The sequence below is a fragment of the Juglans regia genome, chromosome 14 (genome assembly GCF_001411555.2).
Source record: "Juglans regia cultivar Chandler chromosome 14, Walnut 2.0, whole genome shotgun sequence".
NCBI lineage: Eukaryota > Viridiplantae > Streptophyta > Magnoliopsida > Fagales > Juglandaceae > Juglans > Juglans regia.
In genome coordinates this window covers 22818223-22838077 of record NC_049914.1, presented here as the reverse complement: position 1 = coordinate 22838077, position 19855 = coordinate 22818223, and the positions used below count along the sequence as shown (strand labels likewise).

Here is a 19855-nt window from a genome sequence, read left to right as displayed (position 1 = left end):
TAATGTCATGCATGGCTTGCTGATGGGCATGGCCTGGTGCCATGCAAGGCCTGATGATGATGAGCCATGCGTGCGTGCTGCATGGCCCAGGCTGGTGGCCTGGGCACTGGACCGCAAGGCATGGGCTGGAGCTATGCGCTGGATGGCATGCCTGGTGGGTATGCCACTGGCCTGCTCCACAAGGCACGGGCTAGAGCCGTGCTTTGTAGTGGCATGCCGTGACCTCACAGCATGCCACTAGCCTCACTGGTGTGCGGCGTGGGACGCAGGAGGGCGCGCGCTCAGGAGCTTGCGCGTGGTTGCATGCAAGGGCGTGCGCAGTGGCGCGCACAGGTTCATGCGCATGGGGCTGCGCACATGCTCATGCGTTGGGCGTGTGCGGGGGCATGCGCAGGGGCGCATGCAGGAGCACGCGCAGGGGTGTGCGCAGAGGCCCCCGCAGGGGCAGGGGCTCGCGCTGGCGATCGCGCACGGGCTTGCGGCCACTAACCTCGCTGGCCTGCATGTTGGGCGCCCCGTGCGTGTCAACGCGCGGGCCAAGGCATGCGTGTAGGCTAGCCGTGGTGCTGTCCTTGCCTTCCAAGGGCCGTGTCGAGGCTTGTCCCGAGGCCACTTTCCTAGGGGTTTTAACAAAGCTCTCCTTCCTCCACGACGTGCGTAACCCATAAGTCCTCTAGGTCTTTGTTTTCTCCCCACCGAGAATAAAAAACAGCCCCTGCATTTGTTCCCAGCCACCTCGTCAGACCACCTCCCACACCACCACAGAAATCGCCGACCAGCCCAACCCTGTCGAGCCCACTCCCTTCCGATGAGCCCATTGTCGTCGGTTACCATTTTCCTCCCTAGTGCTTATTGGCTGGATAGAACTTCTCTCTAACTCTCTCACCCTTTTTTTTCTCTCTGTGTCGCACCACTGCCTAGAGACACCAGCCGCGTCGCCGGTCACTCCCAGCCACCCAGAGCTCAGCCCCCTCTCAGTGAGTTGTCGCACAACCTCCTCTCCCGTAAGCAAGTCTCCTTCCTTTTATTATTTTGTTTCAGCGTCCCTAAAATACCCATGCATCACTATAAGTTTTACACAAATACCCCTCAACCTAGTCTTATCCTAAGATGTGTCCCCTTTCATGTGTTTTGTTTTCAGCCTCTCCCAAAAAGCCCCTTCACTAATTCTGTAATTACTTGGATGCCCTTTTAACCCTTGTTGTGTAACCTTTTGAGCCTCTATTTTCCTTGGGCCTTAAGCCCAATCGGCTAGTGTTTCTTTAAAAGGTCACCAATTACGATATGAGATAGTGGAAGCAACGCTAAGAGGTAAATAGTATGATCATATAAATGCATGTATATTGTGAATATTATTGTTATGAATGAAAGTATGATGTGCTTATGATGGTTAACTACGCTGTGCTATGAGGCAAGTCAAGGTTAGATTCCTTTTATGATCTTTGATGAAATATGAGATTATACTTGAATGAATGAATTTGCTATTCGATTAATTAAATGTTACTAAAATCATATGAAAGCCATGAGATGCTCATGTAGTAATTCAAGTCAAATATGCCATATAATGGAGTAGCCATGTCCATGTAATACTTAGATTATGTATGCCATGTTCATGTAGTACTTAGATCATGTATGCCATAGAATGTAGTATTTAGATCATGTATGCCATGGAATGTCATAAAACGTTCAGAGCATGTTATGTCATGTCATGTTATGTTATGCCATGTATAAGAAAATGTCATGTTATGCCATGTCATGCTATACCATGTACAAGAATATGCCATGCTATGTTATGTCATGTACAAGAATATGCTATGCTATGCCATGTGCAAGAATATGCCATATTATGTCATGTTATGCTATGTCATGTACAAAAATATGCCATGCTATGCAATGCCATGTGTAAGAATATGCCATATTATGTCATGTTATGCTATGCCATGTACAAGAATATGTTATGTTAGAAATGTTCATGAAGCCCAATAAATTCTCATGCATTAAGAAAGATAAGAAATGTTACGGTGCCACGGACTCAAGCATGGTTAACTACAAGTTAAGTGAAACACGGACCTAAGCGTGTTTCACTCCATATTATGCAAGTTAAGTGAAACACGAACTCAAGCGGGTTTCACTCTATGTTATGCAAGTTAGGTGAAACACGGACTCAAGTGTGTTTCACTCCATTTATGCAAGATAGGTGAAATACGGACTCAAGCGTGTTTCACTCCATGTTATGACAGATAGGTGAAACATGGACTCAAGCGTATTTCACTCCATATAATGCCTGTTAAGTGAAGCATGGACTCAAGTGTGTTTCACTCCATGTAATGCCTGTTAAGTGAAGCACGGACTCAAGCGTGTTTCACTCCATGTTAAGACAAGATAAACAAGATATTATGCATTCACATTACATTTTTGCCATGATTATATATGTTTCCGCTCATGTTAATGATGAATACGTATGCTATATGAATCTGTGACGATATATGTATGTAAAGTATTTCAGAAAGTCATGTTACGTGTATGATTGTAAATCTATGAAGCTATTATGAAGAGTCTTTAGAAATTAAGTCCATGTTAGGCCAAATTATATTTTACGGTGTGATGTGTTACTTACTGAGTATTCGACTCATTTTTTGTTTGTGTTCTTATTTTCTTCCATGTTTAATTCTTACAGATGATGATTATGATGACGTAGAGCTAGATGGCTAGGAATAGATCTAGTACAAAGACTTAGGAAGGAATAAATGATAGGCACGCCAGAATTATATTTCTTTTATGTCATGGAAAATGCTACTTGCCCCACTAGGGGCTCCCGCTGGGAGCTCCCGCTGGGCCTGTAGCATTTTTTTATTTAGTTTATTTAATTTTTTTTTTATATAGATATTTTTAATAATTTAAAATATTTTAAAAAATAAAATAAAAATTATAATATTATTAAAAAATACTTTCTTAATCATAAAATAGAATAAAAAACAATATTTATTCTACTTTCTGATTAAGGAAGTGTTTTTTAATGATATTTTAAATTTATTTTATTTTTTAAAAATATAAAAATATTTAAAATGGACATGCTTACAATCTCATTGGAGGCTCCGGTTGGGCTTAACATATACTTTTCTATGTGTATTTTTTTAATTTATTTTTTATATTGATTTTTTTACACTTTTAAATATTTTTAAAAAATAAAATAAATTTAAAATATTATTAAAAAACACTTCCTTAATCAGAAAGTAAAAAAAAAATCATTAAAAAATACTTCCTTAATCACGAAGTAGAATAAATATTATTTTTTATTCTATTTTATGATTAAGAAAGTATTTTTTAATAATATTATAATTTTTATTTTATTTTTTAAAATATTTTAAATTATTAAAAATATCTATATAAAAAAAAATTAAATAAACTAAATAAAAAAATGCTACAGGCCCAGCAGGAGCCCCCAGCTGGGCAAGTAGCATTGCCCTTATGTCATTCATAGGATTAGTTTATGTTCTTTTATTTTACGTTCAGTTTTCGAAACAATCATGTTCAATTCAGTTTTAATATTATGATGCTTTTCAATAAATGAGGTATTTCAGGATATGAATCTATTTGCCGGGCATTATGTTATGAATGTTAATAACATCCCTATCCTACGGGAACGAGGTCTTACAGAACAGTAGCTCCCTATATTTGGGGAGGCTACTGTTCATCCCCTAAATCACTTTTTATATATATTTTATAGGGAGTAGTTAAATATGTAAAAATGAAGAAATAATAATAATTAAAGAATAGAAAAATTATTATTTTAATAGAATAAAGAAATGATAGGAAATGAGATGTATGAGATTTTTTAAAGATTAGTAAAATTTAGGAGAAAATTAAAAGAAGTGTGATTTCTAGCTAAAATTGAGAAAAAATTATAGGGAAACGGATGAGAATGCTATAAAAAACAATCAACAATTGCTAGGTCTTCCACTAAAACCGAATACAAGGCAGTAGCTAACACTGCTTGTGAGCTCCTTTGGCTGCAATCTCTTAAAAGAACTAGGCATATTTCTTAGAGATCCACCAACTTTGTGATGTGACAATTTTGGGTGCTACCTACTTAACTGTCAACCCTATTTTAGATTCCCGCACTAAGCATGTTGAGCTAGATTATCATTTTGTTAGAGATCGTGTGGCAGCTAAATCTCTTCAAGTTTCATTTGTGTCTAGTAAGGATCAACTTGCAGATATATTTACCAAGCCTTTATCTTCAGCTCGGTTTACTCAACTACAATCAAGCCTCACAATTTGTCTTGTAGTGCTTGAATGGGCACTGTTAAGGCACTAGCTGCTGCAATACCAGATCAGAAGAATAAGAAGGAGAAGCTCGAATATAGTCTAGAAGATTCTGGACTGATTCTGAAATAACAGAATTTGTTCAAGTAGTCCCAAGTCTGTTTGTAAATTCCAAATGAAATTTCTGTAAATGTAATTTCCATTGCTTTGAGACAGTCTGTATAAATAGGGCCTATAGGGTCCTTGTAGTGTATGAAGGAAAACAGATACATGCAAATTCTTTCAGAGTAAAATAGTCAATGAGGCCTTTTCTCAAACACTTAGGCTTCGTCCTTTCTATTTTCCTCTTCAATTCTCAGGAATGAAGTGTTTTGGGTCGGTAAAATGGTAGGAAAAAAAGCATAACGAAAGAACAGAGGGAACTTATATATACCTCTGTATTTTGGAAAGACAGCCTCCAATCATAGGCAGCCATATGCAAATTCTTTCCCTCATAGCCTACTTTTGCCAAATTCTCTATCAAGACGGCCCAAACAAAATAACCAGGAGCAAAATAGTCGGCTGAAACCAGCCCTGGAACCGCCCGGACCCGAATACCGGGCGGATCAAGTCCTGTCTCATTGTTCAATGATAGGTGCTCCAACCAACACAAAGGCCTGCAGTGGAACCCAATTCCAGATAAGTTCACAACTTCATTCTCAAAAGATTCCCAAAAAGCACAAACTTCCAAAATCTATGGTGCAATCTTATATTATTTAATTCTATAATGAAATGCGACCTCTTAAAGATTTCGGAAAAACTCCCAGCCCAAAGCCGCTTTCTAAACAGACCCTCAGAGCAAGGCCTGCCTTCCCAAAGCTCTAGCCCACCAGTGACAATGCCGGGCACCAGAACTACAGGGTGAAGCGCGGTTAAGCCTTCGCGCTTAAGCCTCGTTCCCGGCGATTCAGGTACCTGAAAGCCAGGCCATGTAGCTGGCAAACAGTGGTACAGAAATAAGAGAAGCCACCAAGTTGTGCACATATATCCAATCATCCAACAACAGTAATCTATGCACCTCCATTCCTTGGGTTGCCTCTTCTTCTTCTTCTTCTTCTGCTGCTCCCTCTTCTTCTCCACTACTACAGTTTTAACCTTGGGAACAATACCGTCATCTTTCTTACCAACTTTTGGGGTCACATAAGATTGAAAACCCAATGAAGAGCACTTCACAGGCTCCACATAGCATAGCTTGCGAAACCGAAGAATGGAAGCCATGAAATACCAAAACAACTTATAGTTCACCAGTACTAACACGAACAAGACCAACCCATTAAAGGATTACAAGGAAGTGTGTGAAATGTAGTGACGCATTGGGGCGGGTGGGAGGGGGAGAGTTGAATTATATTGCAGGAAGTGGTTATGGGCTTGGCCGCTAGAGAAAGCAGTTACAAAGCTAAGCCACGTGGTGGAGAAAAAGGAGAAGATAATGGGTATGGTGTCTGCGGATGAGCCTCAGAAACGAGCCTCAGAAACAAACAGTTGAAAGGAAAAACAAGAAGAGAAAGAGAAAGCAAAAGTTACTTCGCCGTCTCCTTCTACAACCACCAAATTGCAGTGGTGGATGAAAGATTTAACAGAGTACTGTGCACACCTAAACATTGCTGGGTTTTTCACAAAGACACTTGTCTTGGCCTTTACATGCAGACCTTTATCAGCTGTCACCACCATAGACGTTTCCACATAATTCTTTGGCTTTCACGTGGATGCCCGTCTAACCTTTCTTTTACACATACACGCACAACTCTTTCGGGACAAAACAACAGGGTGACCAGTGTAAATGAGTACAGGGAAGAAGTAGAAAATCCTAGGCTGGGTTGCGTTTAAGAAGGAAATAGTAAAGGTAATGGTAAATTCCAGAGCTGGCCTGCGTTTTTTTGTTTTGGGAATGGAGATCGGTGTAACTTTGGAAAGTAGAGGTGAGACTTTGAGAGAGACGTCTACGTTTACCGTAGCGAGGACCGGAGAATCCAAAGGTGGCGGGGGCATGGGTCAGTGCAACCCCAAATCATGGGGAATAAAGCACACGTTACGAGAAACACAAATTCCCAAATTTGTCTTTATTTACTCCGAATCTAATATAGCATACTACGAATTTGGAGAGTACTCAAAAAAAAAAAAAATGCACTATAAATACAAAATAATTATTAAGATATTAAATAATCTTTAACTTTTCATTATAATTCGTTTACTCATTTATGAAAATAAAACTCTAAAATTTACTTGATAAAATTCCATCACACACTTATGCTAATAATTTGTCTACCTTGATAAAAATGTGTAGCTCTTGTTTATAAAATCTTATATCTTAAAGTTGAATTCATTCTTTGTACTCCCAACCACGGAGTTATTATATTAAAATAATCTAAATAATTTGACTTGATATAATTTCTTATATTATAAATTTATTCTTATTATAATATAATTTGGCAAAATTTTGGCCTCTCACATCTAAATTTTGGACGTTATGTAAGAGCTATAGCCCTGTGTCAGGACTCAGGTCTCTTGCTGCAATACCTTTCTCAAATATTGAGATAAGATAAGAAAAATTGAAATTAAAATTAAAATTAAATAAAATATTTTTAAAATATTTTTTTTAATTTTTTTTTATTTTAAAATATTAAAATAATTAAAATTTTTATTTTATTTTATTTTATTTAAAAATTATAATAATTAAATAAAATAAGATGAGATAGATTGAAAAAACACGAAGCTTAGATTTAGGCAAGTTTAGAGTAGGATGAGATACAAAATTTTTATTTCATTTTATTTCATCATATCATTACATCTTTTTTAAATTTTTATATAAAATATAATTAACAATTCAATTTTTTTAAATTTTAATTTAATTTTTTTAAATTTTAATATAATAATAATATTAAAATTTAATTTTTTTAAATTTTAATATAATAATAATATTAAAATAAACCACAAAATTCTGAATCTTACTCCAAACCTACCTGACATCTAAATTTGGGTGCCTTTCACATCTAAATTTTGGACGTTATGTGATTCTAACTGGGAAACCTTTTTCAGATTCCTGCTTTGGGACAATGCTCCTATATATAGAGTAGAGGTAGGCTGCTGCCAGCAATGACGCTGGCGTGCCGTTAACATAAATTTGTCTTTTTAATTTTTATATTTTTTAATATATGTAAATATTTAAAAAAAATTATTAATATAATAAAAATCACTCATTTAATAATTAAGAAAAAATATTAAAAGAGTGACACTACAACTATTGCTTCCAGTTGGAAGCTTTTGTTAGTGGTTTTAAGATTTTTTTTTTGTATTTTTTTATATATATTTCTAAAAGAATAAAAAAGTTTATAATATTATTAAAAATTATTTACTTAAAATAATAATATAAAAAAAAGACAGCAATAGAAACTATTGATCAGAAACAATTGGTAAGAAATTAAGATTAGTACTATTATTCAAACGAAAATGAAAGAAAAAGGAACGATTTGACAGAGGGACGATGTTTAAGAAAAAGTAGACGGTGGATAATGGATATGATTGCGTTTTCTGTTTTGTATCTTCTTCTTTGTCCTCAAGTGGACAAAGAAGAAACAGAGGACCAACAACGTCGGTAGGTGGCACTGGCAGCCGGGCGTTTTTCCTTTTCCTTTTCCTTTCAACAAGCCAATAATTTTATTGAAAAATTCAATTGGGATATAAATGGTGAGAACTGAAAAGAGATGCCAGCTGAAACATCAAAATACCTTTGGAAATTCATATGGGTTGGCTCAACTTGTAAAAATTTTCGTCTTGCTAATTCCTATGAGGTTTAAGGATCGAATCATATTGGGTGGACCGAGATTTCTTCTTTAAATTATTTGAACTATACTTATAAGAAACTTATTGCTAATGATTTGTGCATTCCGAAAATTAGTCGTGACGTTTTTTCAGATATTCAATTCCAATCAAAAATAATAATAAAGACAACGTAAGGGAAAAAATAAATGATCCTACTACTATTGTGTATTGGGTATGCCCCTAGTACAAATTATATTTTTTTTTCTTTCAAATAGTTTTTAAATATTTTTAAACATTTAAAAGAATAAAATACGTCAATTCACTAATAGTCATTTTGTTAATTATTAAGAAACAAATTAAAAAAATAAAATATATGAGCGAGTGGACAAAATGAGAGCCAAAACCATGAGGCACACTATCATTTTCCAAAAATAAGAAAGATAAAAAATGTTACCTTGATCAAGTGAAATCAGATCCAGGTTCATCATAATTAGACATTGTTTAGATATTAAGATGGTTTCATCTTATCTCATTATATTTTAACATTTAAGCACCATTTAAATATATAATTTATTAAAAATTTATATTCTAACAATATTTTAATTTTATAATATTTTTATTCAACTTTTTCTCTATTATTTTTCAAAATTCCATAAAATATCATAACTCAAACTATTTCACTACTGTTCACAATTATTTTACTAATATTCACAAATTTCTCATCTTATCTATGTTTCCTTTTCTTTTTTTTCTTTTTTTTTTAACCTTTCCAAGTTTTTGCAATTTAAGTTAGATTGAGCTAAAACAAATACCATTTCAAACTGGAAGAAAAGCAAAGAGTAAAAAGATGAATACCTGTCCTACTATCTAGAAATTAAAAGAGGAAAATATATTTTAAAAGCTACATCTTAATTGCGATTGAATACAAAACGGAAGCCCCTATTTATAAAAATATTATTATACAATGTATGAAAGCATAAATTTATTATTCAATGTTTGACCTGTTTTTAGAATTTCATACCACGAGAATCAATTTATAATTTCACCGCACCTAAACAATAACAATGTGATTTTTTCTAGTTTTGATCTATGATAACTTTGGAACTTCTCTACATGAAATTTAGCTTTTATACCAAAAAATTTCACATTTATTAATGAGAGAAATTATATTTGCAATTTTATAATGTGTAAACTTCGCGCATTTTTTGAAAAAAATTAATGAATCTGAAACTTACATAAAGAAATTATGTTTTCAAAAGTGGACGGTGGACTCTTTATTTTTTAAAATGAGTGCACGTTACGGAATTTACATATCCAAAAATTATATCTAGCATTACTCTTTTTGAAAAAACCAAAATCTCCTCTCGAACTATGGGCTCACCTACACGACCTAAAAGCCTACAAGCCCAAGAGAACGAACCCACAATAAGCCCCGAATGTCTTATGGGTCACCCATTTCGAATCCATGACTCCCTATATGACCCTCGTCTAAGGGATCCGATGGATTCTGTATCAATAGGAAAAATTCAAATAAATCATTGATGATCAAATAAAACTAGATAAAGAGGGGGATTCAAATCACCAGCATGAGCGTAATTCAAATAAGAGATTAGGTTGTTACAGGGACTAGAACAACCACCCTCCCCCGCAGCCCCTGGACCTCTATATATATCAAAAGATGTGCACCAGTCAAGTAAGTAAATCTGACTTCTATATTTAATATTTACGCTAATCGATATATTTACCCATCAAGTCTTTTTTGGTTCTCTTGTTACAGGTTTATATAAGACGCGTGGGGTGCGAAACACATCCATAATACTTTTAATTAATTAATTAATAGGATAAAAGTAATAAAAAACTTTATTTTTACCTCTTTTTTTTTCTGTTTAAATCTAACTTCAATATTTTTGGGTTTGGAAGGAATTGGGCCCATTTTACAAACAAAAAATATAAACTACAGCCTACTATGCGCTGCAATCGCAGCACACTCTATTGTATTGAGTGTAAAAAAAAAAAAACACCATACAAATATGCTGCGGTTACGGACTAATGCCAAGAATTCCTCTTTTACAAATGTCTTACTTTGGGATGTCAACTAAAATAATAATAATAGTAATAATAATAATAACTACTTCAAAGATTACTGTATCTGGAAAAGAAAAGTAACTCGTTCTTTTTCTTTATTTATTTTTTTGGTCGGTAGGAAAAGAATAAAAATCTGTTTGGTTGATCTTTCGATCGAGGAGAATTTATGCAGTTTTCTCGCTCCTCTTCTTTTAGAGCTATTTTTCTGGACAATGTTTCCAAGAAAACTGTCAATACACAATTATTTTCACAACCATGCTTTAAATTAATGATATTTTGTAAAATAATCTATGAAAGTATAATTATTTAAAAAAAATCCCCCCACATAAAAAAAATATATAAGAAAATAATTGTGAAAAAAAAGTTGGCATGTCTATCGCTACTCGTTTATTTGTCAAGCATTTTTTCTTTGGGAATGGTATTTGTTACAGTAAACAAAAAACAAAAAACAAAAAGAAAAGATAGATAATGGTATTTTGAAGTGAAAAACAGTCATTTGCGCAAGCTCTGGCCCAAGGACTTCCAAATACCCACAGGGCCACAAGCATGACCCACTCGTGCTCTACTACAATGTCCAACGACTTCCAAATATCCGCCTGCGCAGAGTAAGGTTGTGTTTGAATGTTAAAATGAGTTGAGTTGAATTGAGTTGAAATAATAAAATATTATTAAAATATTATTTTTTAATATTATTATTATTTTGAGATTTAAAAAAATTAAATTGTTTATTATATTTTATGTTGGAATTTGAAAAAGTTGTAATAATGAGTTGAGATGAATTAAGAGGAGTTAAGGAACCAAACGAAGCGGCTGCGTTTGGTTAGTAAACTACTCTCAACTCATCTCAATTCATCATTACAATTTTTTCAAATTCCAATACAAAATATAATAAACAATTCAACTTTTTCAAATCTCAAAATAATAATAATATTAAAAAATAATATTTTATCAATATTTTATCATTTCAACTCAACTCAACTCAACTCAACTCAACTCACTTCAACATCCAAACTCACCTTTCTAATTAGATTTGACTACTTCCATATTTATAAAGTAATTGCATACAAGTAATTATACAAATAATTTTATTATATATAATCACTTTTATATATTTTTTATGCACTTCACATATGTGATTAATCAAAACAATTATTTTATATTAAAAAAAGTGACGCAGCCAATCATATTAATAGAGTGAGCAAGGAATACGTAAAAGTGACTGCACATAGAATTTTTGTTATACAAATTGACGTATCTTTACATGATTCATCATATCTATTTTATAATAGAAATAATTTTACAATCTGACGAACAATATCAATTCACATTAATTTATAAGATTACTTTTATATAATCTTTTATAACTAGAATATTATTAGATTTTAGTACAAGGGATTTCGTTTTTAGTACATGATATAAAACCGCTATAAAGACAATATTAAATAATTTAAAACTTAGATATTTAGTTGGATATCATGATATTAAATAGAATAGAATATCGAATCAGATTTTAATTCAATACATAACTTTAATATCATATGAAATTACTATTTATTCATAAATTTAAATAAATAAAAAGATATAAATTTAAACATTTATATTTATCATTAACATTACTCAATTGTCAAATAAGATATTATGATTTTATTTTCATTTGTTTTCTTATATTACGCATTGTAACATTCATATTGAAGTGGTTGGGATTCCGCCCCTTTTATTAATAATTTTAATTTTTAGTAAATTATGTTTAATCATTAAAGCAAGGCGCTTGTCCAAAGGATACGTTAAACCAGCTTGGACCAACCAAACGCCACCCAATCAAAAGTCAAAGTTCCGCGTAAATTAAAGTGTACATGTACAGCATCAGTGCATTGAGCGCAGTTTTGTCGGTGCACATAACAAAAGTGCTGGTAGGAATTTGAGACAGCAGAGCACAGCCGTGCGACCACCACGCTTCCAACAGAATATCGCCACGGACACGCGCTAAAGAATCGCGTGTGATGATAGCTCGACTGATTGTTTGTCGGTGCTGCTTCAGTTGTAATTGGTAAAGAAAATGTTATTCTCACCGTTCTATTTTATCGATGTGATTTTTTAATTTTTTTTATTTAATAATTAATAAAATATTTTTTAATAATATTATAATTTTTTAAAAAAATATTAAAAATATATAAAAAATAATAATAATAATAAATGAATTATGCTTAATGATAGCTCCTAATGATAGCTAGGAGCGGTGGACGGATCACCATTCAATTGGCAAACAACAATGATAAATAGTATTTTTATTTTTTACTCGAATACTATTTTATTTTTTAAGCTAGAATAAATTTTATTCATTCATAACACGATAGTAAAATTTTGATATGAGACATATAGAATACAAGCCAATTACTACTTTTAAGACTCTCCAATATATAAATTTTTTTGTGATTAACATGGTCTAGTTCATTATTGTAATTCTTTACAGATAACCCGTCCAAAAGACAATACTAAATCCTAAGACAGATTTAACAAACACCACATTTTGTTCTAAAACATAATTAAACAACCTCACACTCTGTCTAAGACAGAGTACTTAGACAGATAGACAGAGTAGAGAACATACTCTATGGATAAAAATCTAATAAATTATGTTTTTTTTTAAAACCTAAAACAAAAGAAATAACATAAAACATAAAACATACATGAGAAAATAGGGAATTATAGTTTGGAAAACTGTAGATCCGCATTTTCAATCTTAAAATAAAAAAAAAATGCAAACACCGAGATAGTGGTGGCACATGAGAGATACATGCCACCCTAGAAGTACAACAAAACGTCAGGTTAGAAGAAACCGATGGTCCTGGTCCTAGAAAAGCCACGTGTAGCGACGATAAAGCTCTCATTGCGGTGGCGCATAGATGTCACACTCACACTTTGGGCAGTGGCGCGTGTAGTTCACGCGCTGTTCCGTTCGACGAGATTTTTCGTCTGTCTGAAGGATCAGCACCTTGAGAATCTTGCAATGGGACGCGTGATGGTCGTTTGGCTCCGAAGAACAACAAATCTGCATTTCACCCTATTGTGAATGAAAAAATAAACAAAACTAGAAAAATAAAAGAAAAATTAGAGAGAATAGGGAGGAGGGAGTAAGAGAGGAGCCAAAACTCCAACCTCTTCCTCTGGTCTGAGTTTTTTTAGGGAGAGGATTGTATAGAGAGAAGAGAGAGAGCGAGAATAGAGTTTTCTTACTCGAATATTGTTAGATATAATGTTGAGTGCGTAAACGTTACATAATTTTTTTAAAAAATAATAAATTTATTATTCAAAATTTAATTTTTTATCTATATTTTGTATTTATTTTATTTAAAATAATTACACAACGTTTGACCACTCCATAACTATAAATTTCATTTTTCTTTATACACGATCATCCTAGGCCACATATTTATTTGCCGTGGATTTTTACTTTTATTTGTTTTTTTTTTTATATAATATAGAAGTGTTGAATAAATTTTTTATAACGATATATATAAGTATTAAATATATAAATTTAATAAAAATCTTTAATAACCGGTATGGGTCGCACCCTTCGCTGTACATTTTCCTTTCTTTTTTTACAAGGACAAAACTTTGCTAAGAATCTTGCCTTCTTTGCATCTATTCGTACCTGTTGACTTGACGAGTCAAGGAAAAGCTTCTTCCATGCTTGCGCCCCACCCTTTTATTATTTTAAGAAAAATAATTTAATTATTATTGACTTTAGTTCCACTTTTTATTAAGATGTTAAAATGAATAAAATATATATAATTAAATTTAGAAATAAATTGAGATGAATTGAGATAGTTTATGAATAATAAAATAAAAGCTGAATTATTTATTATATTTGATGTGAGAATTTGAGAAAATTAATTTGAATTTTGAAAAAATTGAATTGTTTATTATATTTTATGTGAAAATTTTAAAAAAATGATAATGATGAGATGAGATGAATTGAAATAGATTTTAAATGCAAACAAGATAATGTCCCTCACTTCAATGATATAATATTTCATAAGAGACAGATTATAAAAATAATGATTGTTAAAGGAGGTAGAGTATAATTAAAAAAATCTACACTTAATTTCACACGTATAGTTTTCTAGATCTTATAAAGTGTTTTCAAACGAAAGATTAACATTGTAAATATTTTTAAAATAATAGGCAAATTTGAAACTCGTGTAAAAAATTAATTTTTAATAACAGAGTCTGGTCTTGCACATTCTATAATTATATTTAATATTATTCTTTTTAAAATATTAAATACCATTTTTAATTAAATTATCGAGATTATACCTGTTTTTAACTATTATTATTTTTTAATTCTTTGCCATTGGATGCGGTAAATAAAAGAACTATTTGTAGGCTTTTATTGTAATTAGGAATGCGCCTTGCTTGCGAAGATGGCGGTGAGAAATGTTGCATTTGTGCGATGGGTGGGAGAAGTCTGGTAGTGCGTGACATGTAAGTGAGTGGCTTTGTACCCAATGAGCTGTATGTTTGTAAATTGTAATTGAAGCTCACGTGGGTCATTTTTCCTTTTCTTCTAGACATTGCATTTGCATCGGTTTGTTGGCGACCGACACACATACACACACACCCTTTTTCTATTTTCGTATCTACTTTATGTTCCCTTAATTTGAATTTTTTAACAATAATTTTATATAATTTTAAGTTGTGTAAGTCTTGTAAACTTTTTTTTTTTAAATAAGATATATTATTAAAAAAATAATTTTTTCATACAAATCTTAAATTTATCTATTTTTTTTCAAAAAAGAATGCGTGGAGCTTCCATACTCTAAAATTTTTTCATGTGTGTTATGTCTCCTTGAATTGACATATTGATAGTATTCTCTATATCTTGAATTATATTCATAATACTTTCATACATTAGGAAAAAATGTATAAAAAAAATTAGGTAACGATTGCATTTCTTGTTTATCTCTAAAGATGAATTTCCAGAATTGTTTGTTAAGACGAAACCGCACGACACATTTTGTCCTCAAACGTCTATTTTGGTATCTAATCTTTTAAATTTTTGGTAACCATCTTGGATAAGGATACATTAGAAGAGGTTGTTTGAAACATGGACGTTGCTTGTCAGAACGCAACCCCAGTACCACACATTTCTTTCTTAACCTTCTATTTGGATATCTAATACTTTATAATTTTATGAATTTGATCTTTGCATATTTGATTCATACGCTCAATTTGAGTATCAAGAGACGCAAAATGTAAGCTATAAAAAAGTCATTTGAAAAAAAAATATGTATTTCTTTGCTCAAAGACCTCTAAGCAAAAAGATGAGATAGACTGCATTTTGGTGCTGAACTGATCTCAGATGATTTGAGTTGATATGTGAATAGTAATATTTTGTAAAAACTATTAAGATGTAGTTGAATGTATGAAATAGATTGATATATGTGTTTAAATATATGCAATAGGTTGAGATATACTTAACTTATAATAATAAAAAGTTAAAAAAATAGCGAGTCTCATCAATGATTAGTTTGAGATGAGTTGAGATAGTTTTGACCCCCAAACATACAATTATGGGTTGTTTGGGAACTTAGAGAAATTCTCGTTTCATCTCAAAATTTTTTATAATTTTCTTTTCAAATTTCATTCAAATACAAAATATTTTTCAATTTCAAATATTTAATTTTTTTATCTAATTATTACCTATGTTAGGGATAAAGTTGACAGGATCAACCCATTGAAAACTATCGCTAATAGTAAGAGAAGAAATAAAACTAATAATCTAGCCGAGAGATTGAGCCAAGAATTTAGCTAGAAATTAGGCAAGTTGACGCAAACTCCCAAAATGAAAGTGCTTCATAAGGTAAGTGAGACTCGGGGCTCGTTTTGATAGTGAAATGAGATGAGATTAGTTGAATAAAATATTATTTTTTTAATATTATTGTTTTGAGATTTAAAAAAATTAAATTTTTTATTATATTTTGTGTGAAAATTTGAAATAATTGTAATGATGAGATAAGATGAGATGAAACCGTTTTTGTATCCAAATTGTGCCTAAATATTTTATTATTTTTTTAATTTTTATGTAACATTATTGGCAAGAAGGACAATATGGGTATTCCAGTTCACATGCCAGCACATAGAAATCGTGACTATATTATAGAGAAATTTAAGAATAAAAAATCTAATTGTAAGCGATTATGCGTACTAATACGCGCATCTATACAATATGATTGGTCAAAAAGTAGATTTTATTGAAAATAATACTAATTTAAATTTAGAATATGAAGACAACAATATTAGTATACAAATTAGTACATAAACTTGCTTGTACATAAATAAACTCATTTAGGAATGTCATATTATTTCTCTATAATTTTTCTGTTTTGAAATTATTTCTCTCTACTGTGTTTTATAAGGTAACTTATTATTTTTTAAAGACCCATTAAAAACAAACAGGGGAAACTCGATTTGCTGGGAAAAAGTAATCAAAGAATTAAGTATTTTTAACGTAATAATTGGATAAAAAATGCTATTTTCATCCTAGATTCGATCATCCTTATTCACACTACTTGTAGTATATTTTAAAGTGCCCTTCTTACTTAAATGATTAACGTATAAACAATTAAAATTTATTACATTAATAAATATATATAATTGGATTTTGTTATTAAGATAAAGAATCAAGTATTAGATTTTGTTCAATACTTCGAATCGGGTTAATAAATTAGCACTTACAATGACTTGTTTACTTTGCATTTTTATGTAAAATGACTTAACAACATGTCAAAATAAGGTATCTATTAGATGATGTAATATCAATGCGAAATGCATATGAGCTAAAGTGATTTTGTACATTATTGGTTGACTTGTAATTCAACTGATAATTTGTGCATTTGGACTTAGGTCTGAAGGGTGTTGTCCTCCTTCCGCTTAGGCGGTGATGATGGGGTTGGTTTCTCCATACTCCGATTAGTCGGTTATTGAGTTTTGTTATTTGGTTACTGTAAACTCTGTCATGGACAGAGTTGTACTATTTCTTAGATTTCGATCTTTAGAGATTTGCCTTCTGGACTAGACCATGTCAATCACGAAAGTATATTAAAAAATTACTAACGTTTATAATTGGCTTGTTGTTAAAGTCAACTTTATATATTCTTATTTAATGAATGGAATGAGATTTATTGTTATCCAAAAAAAAAAAATTAATATTTTCTCCTTTTGCAGTAACAGAGAGAAGTGTGAAGTCGTTGGTTTTAACTCCGCGAAAGAGTTCCATTTCCAAAAAAAAAAGAGGTTTAGTCGTAGATCTAATCGTCATAAATAACGCGTATGTATTGCATAAGGATATAAAGTGATGGAGATAAGTGGACAATTATAACGATTAATTAGATACATTATAAATAATTTCACAAACTAGTTAATTAAATAGACCAATCTATAAATTTAAAAACAATAAAATTTAAAATGAAAGAAGACATTTATCTCATATGAGACGAGACAATAGTAGATCATGACAATAACACTTTTGACAACGTTTGATCGAATTTAATTTCTCTCTTTTAAAAAAAAAAAATTTCTGAACCTTTGAGAAGAAGGAAAATGTTGATCATCCCGTTGGTAACTCCTGCTGGGCTATTGGTGACTTTTTTTTAGTAAATATCTTTTAATAATATTAAGAATTTTTTTAAAAAATTATTTAAAAATATTAAATATATATATATATTTATATATATAATCAAAATCAACTAGTGAGAGCGCAGAGTAGAGCCATCCTTAAAGTAGAAAAACTAGTTAGGAGTGGTTTGAATTCAGAAATGAGTTGAGATGAGTTAAGATGATTTGTAAATAATAGAATAAAAATTAAATTATTTATTATATTTTATGTGAGAATTTGAAAAAATTGTTTTAGATTTGAAAAAATTGAATTATTTATTATATTTTGTGTGGAAATTTGAAAAGTTGTAATGATGAGATAATATGAGTTGATGTGGGTTTTGAATACAAACAAGACCTAATCTTTTCATTGCCCTTGAGCACGTGGCGACGTTAAAATGCGAGTGTCAAATTCTGAGCATGTGGTCTCTCGTTTCCTTGCTCAATTTATATAGGATGAAATGAGATGTTTTATTAAAAATTAAATAAAATATTGTTATAATATAATTTTTATATTATTTTTATTTTGATATTTAAAAAAATTAAGATGAAGTGAAATAATCCCCTGGCAAAAAATCAAAAGGAGCCTCTCTCTCTAGAAAAATCCTCTTCCTTCTCTCTAAACCCTCTAAAACTTCAGATTGAACGAAAGGAGGTGGGAGCTTCGGCTCCTCCCCCCTCTTTCTCCTACCCCTTCCCCTTCTCGTTTGTCCATTTTATTTTTTATGTAGTGTTTTTTGGTTTTGTTTTTGTTTTTCAGGCCAAATAAGGGAGGATAGTTATTCGAATCTTTCCAGCCGTCGCCCTCCTACACACACCCCACTGGGATGAAACCCAGCCGTCGATCTTCAAGGCCACCAAATATGGCTTTCATCGGAGTGGAGCGTAGCCCGCATGCGCGGGACAAAACTCATGATCTCGTGAACGCGTGCCCATCAAGCGCCATCGTGGAGCCTTCTGTCGATGCCACGCTCGGCTTCTCTAGACTCCCTGACTTCGAGACTTCCAAGATTGACCATTGGTTTTCCTCCTCGAGTGACCAGTACCCTGCACGCGCCATTGCTGACGTATCGTGCACTGTTCATTCGTTTTGGTTTTCTGTTTTTTTGTTGTTCTATTCTAGTATTTGGTTGTGTTTGTTTTTCTGTTCTTTTGCTGACCCAAGTGAGGTGTTGAGCCTTTGGATCAGATGCAATCTGGGGCAAGAGCTATTCGAGAGTGGGGGCGATGTCATGACTGATGATATCATACGTCCAGTACTCGTGCGTAGGTGCTACCTGTGTAGTGGAGGCTGTTGTGTCCGTGCGTGAGCTGGGTGCTCGTGCCGTCAGGGCTCGATATGCCGATGTTTGCGGTGGACGTGACGTCTGGGTCACACCGAGGCTTGTGGTTTTGTAGTTTAGTTGTTAGTTAGTAGTTGTTAGTTGTTAATGTGTTTTTTTGTTTTTTTTTTTGTTATTTTAGTATTTAATAAAATATAAATAGGCTATTGGATTTAGTATCCATAGCAGTATCCCGTACATTTCCTCCTTAAGAGGATAGATGGGCCTTCAAATTATGTTTACATAACTCTTTCTTTGTTAGGAGATAGTTTATTGAGAAGTTAAAACAATGTCCATCACACATAAATTTATGTGTGAGAAAACCTTAAAATTTATGCGTAGTTGACTTATAATTTAAATTTTTCTATATATTGTTAAGTTACAATTGTAATTTTAATTCATTAATAAAATGAGACTATTTTTATAAAAATAATAATAATAATAATAATAATAAAATAATTTGATTTTACGTAAACAACTGTCCAAACTAGCCCATGGCCCCATAACACAAGCGAGTATCAAATTCTGGTTAAAAAGATGGGTAATTCTATGCATCAACCTACACACTTCACACACCATGCATTCAATTTTTTTTTTTTTTTTTTATTAAACCTCAATACACTAAGTGTGTTAAGTGTGTGATGAATAGTAGGCTGATGCAAATATTTTTCATAAAAAGATATGGGAAAAAAATCTCCTTCCCACTCCTCTGCTTTAAATACTGTCTC

General features: G+C 32.3%; 1 protein-coding gene across 2 annotated transcripts in view; it reads right to left on the bottom strand.

Moving 5' to 3' along the window:
• Positions 1-6178, bottom strand: part of LOC109000668 (putative phospholipid:diacylglycerol acyltransferase 2) — a 17307-nt gene extending 11129 nt beyond the window's left edge. For both annotated transcript variants that reach the window (XM_018977623.2, XM_018977624.2), the window contains exons 1-2: positions 5045-6178; positions 4700-4922 (exon numbers count right to left, since the gene is read on the bottom strand). In XM_018977623.2, the coding sequence (XP_018833168.1) occupies positions 4700-4922; positions 5045-5523 (702 nt within the window). In that variant the 5' untranslated portion in view covers positions 5524-6178. The remainder of the gene's footprint in view (positions 1-4699; positions 4923-5044) is intronic.
• Between the last annotated feature and the right edge of the window lie 13677 nt (positions 6179-19855).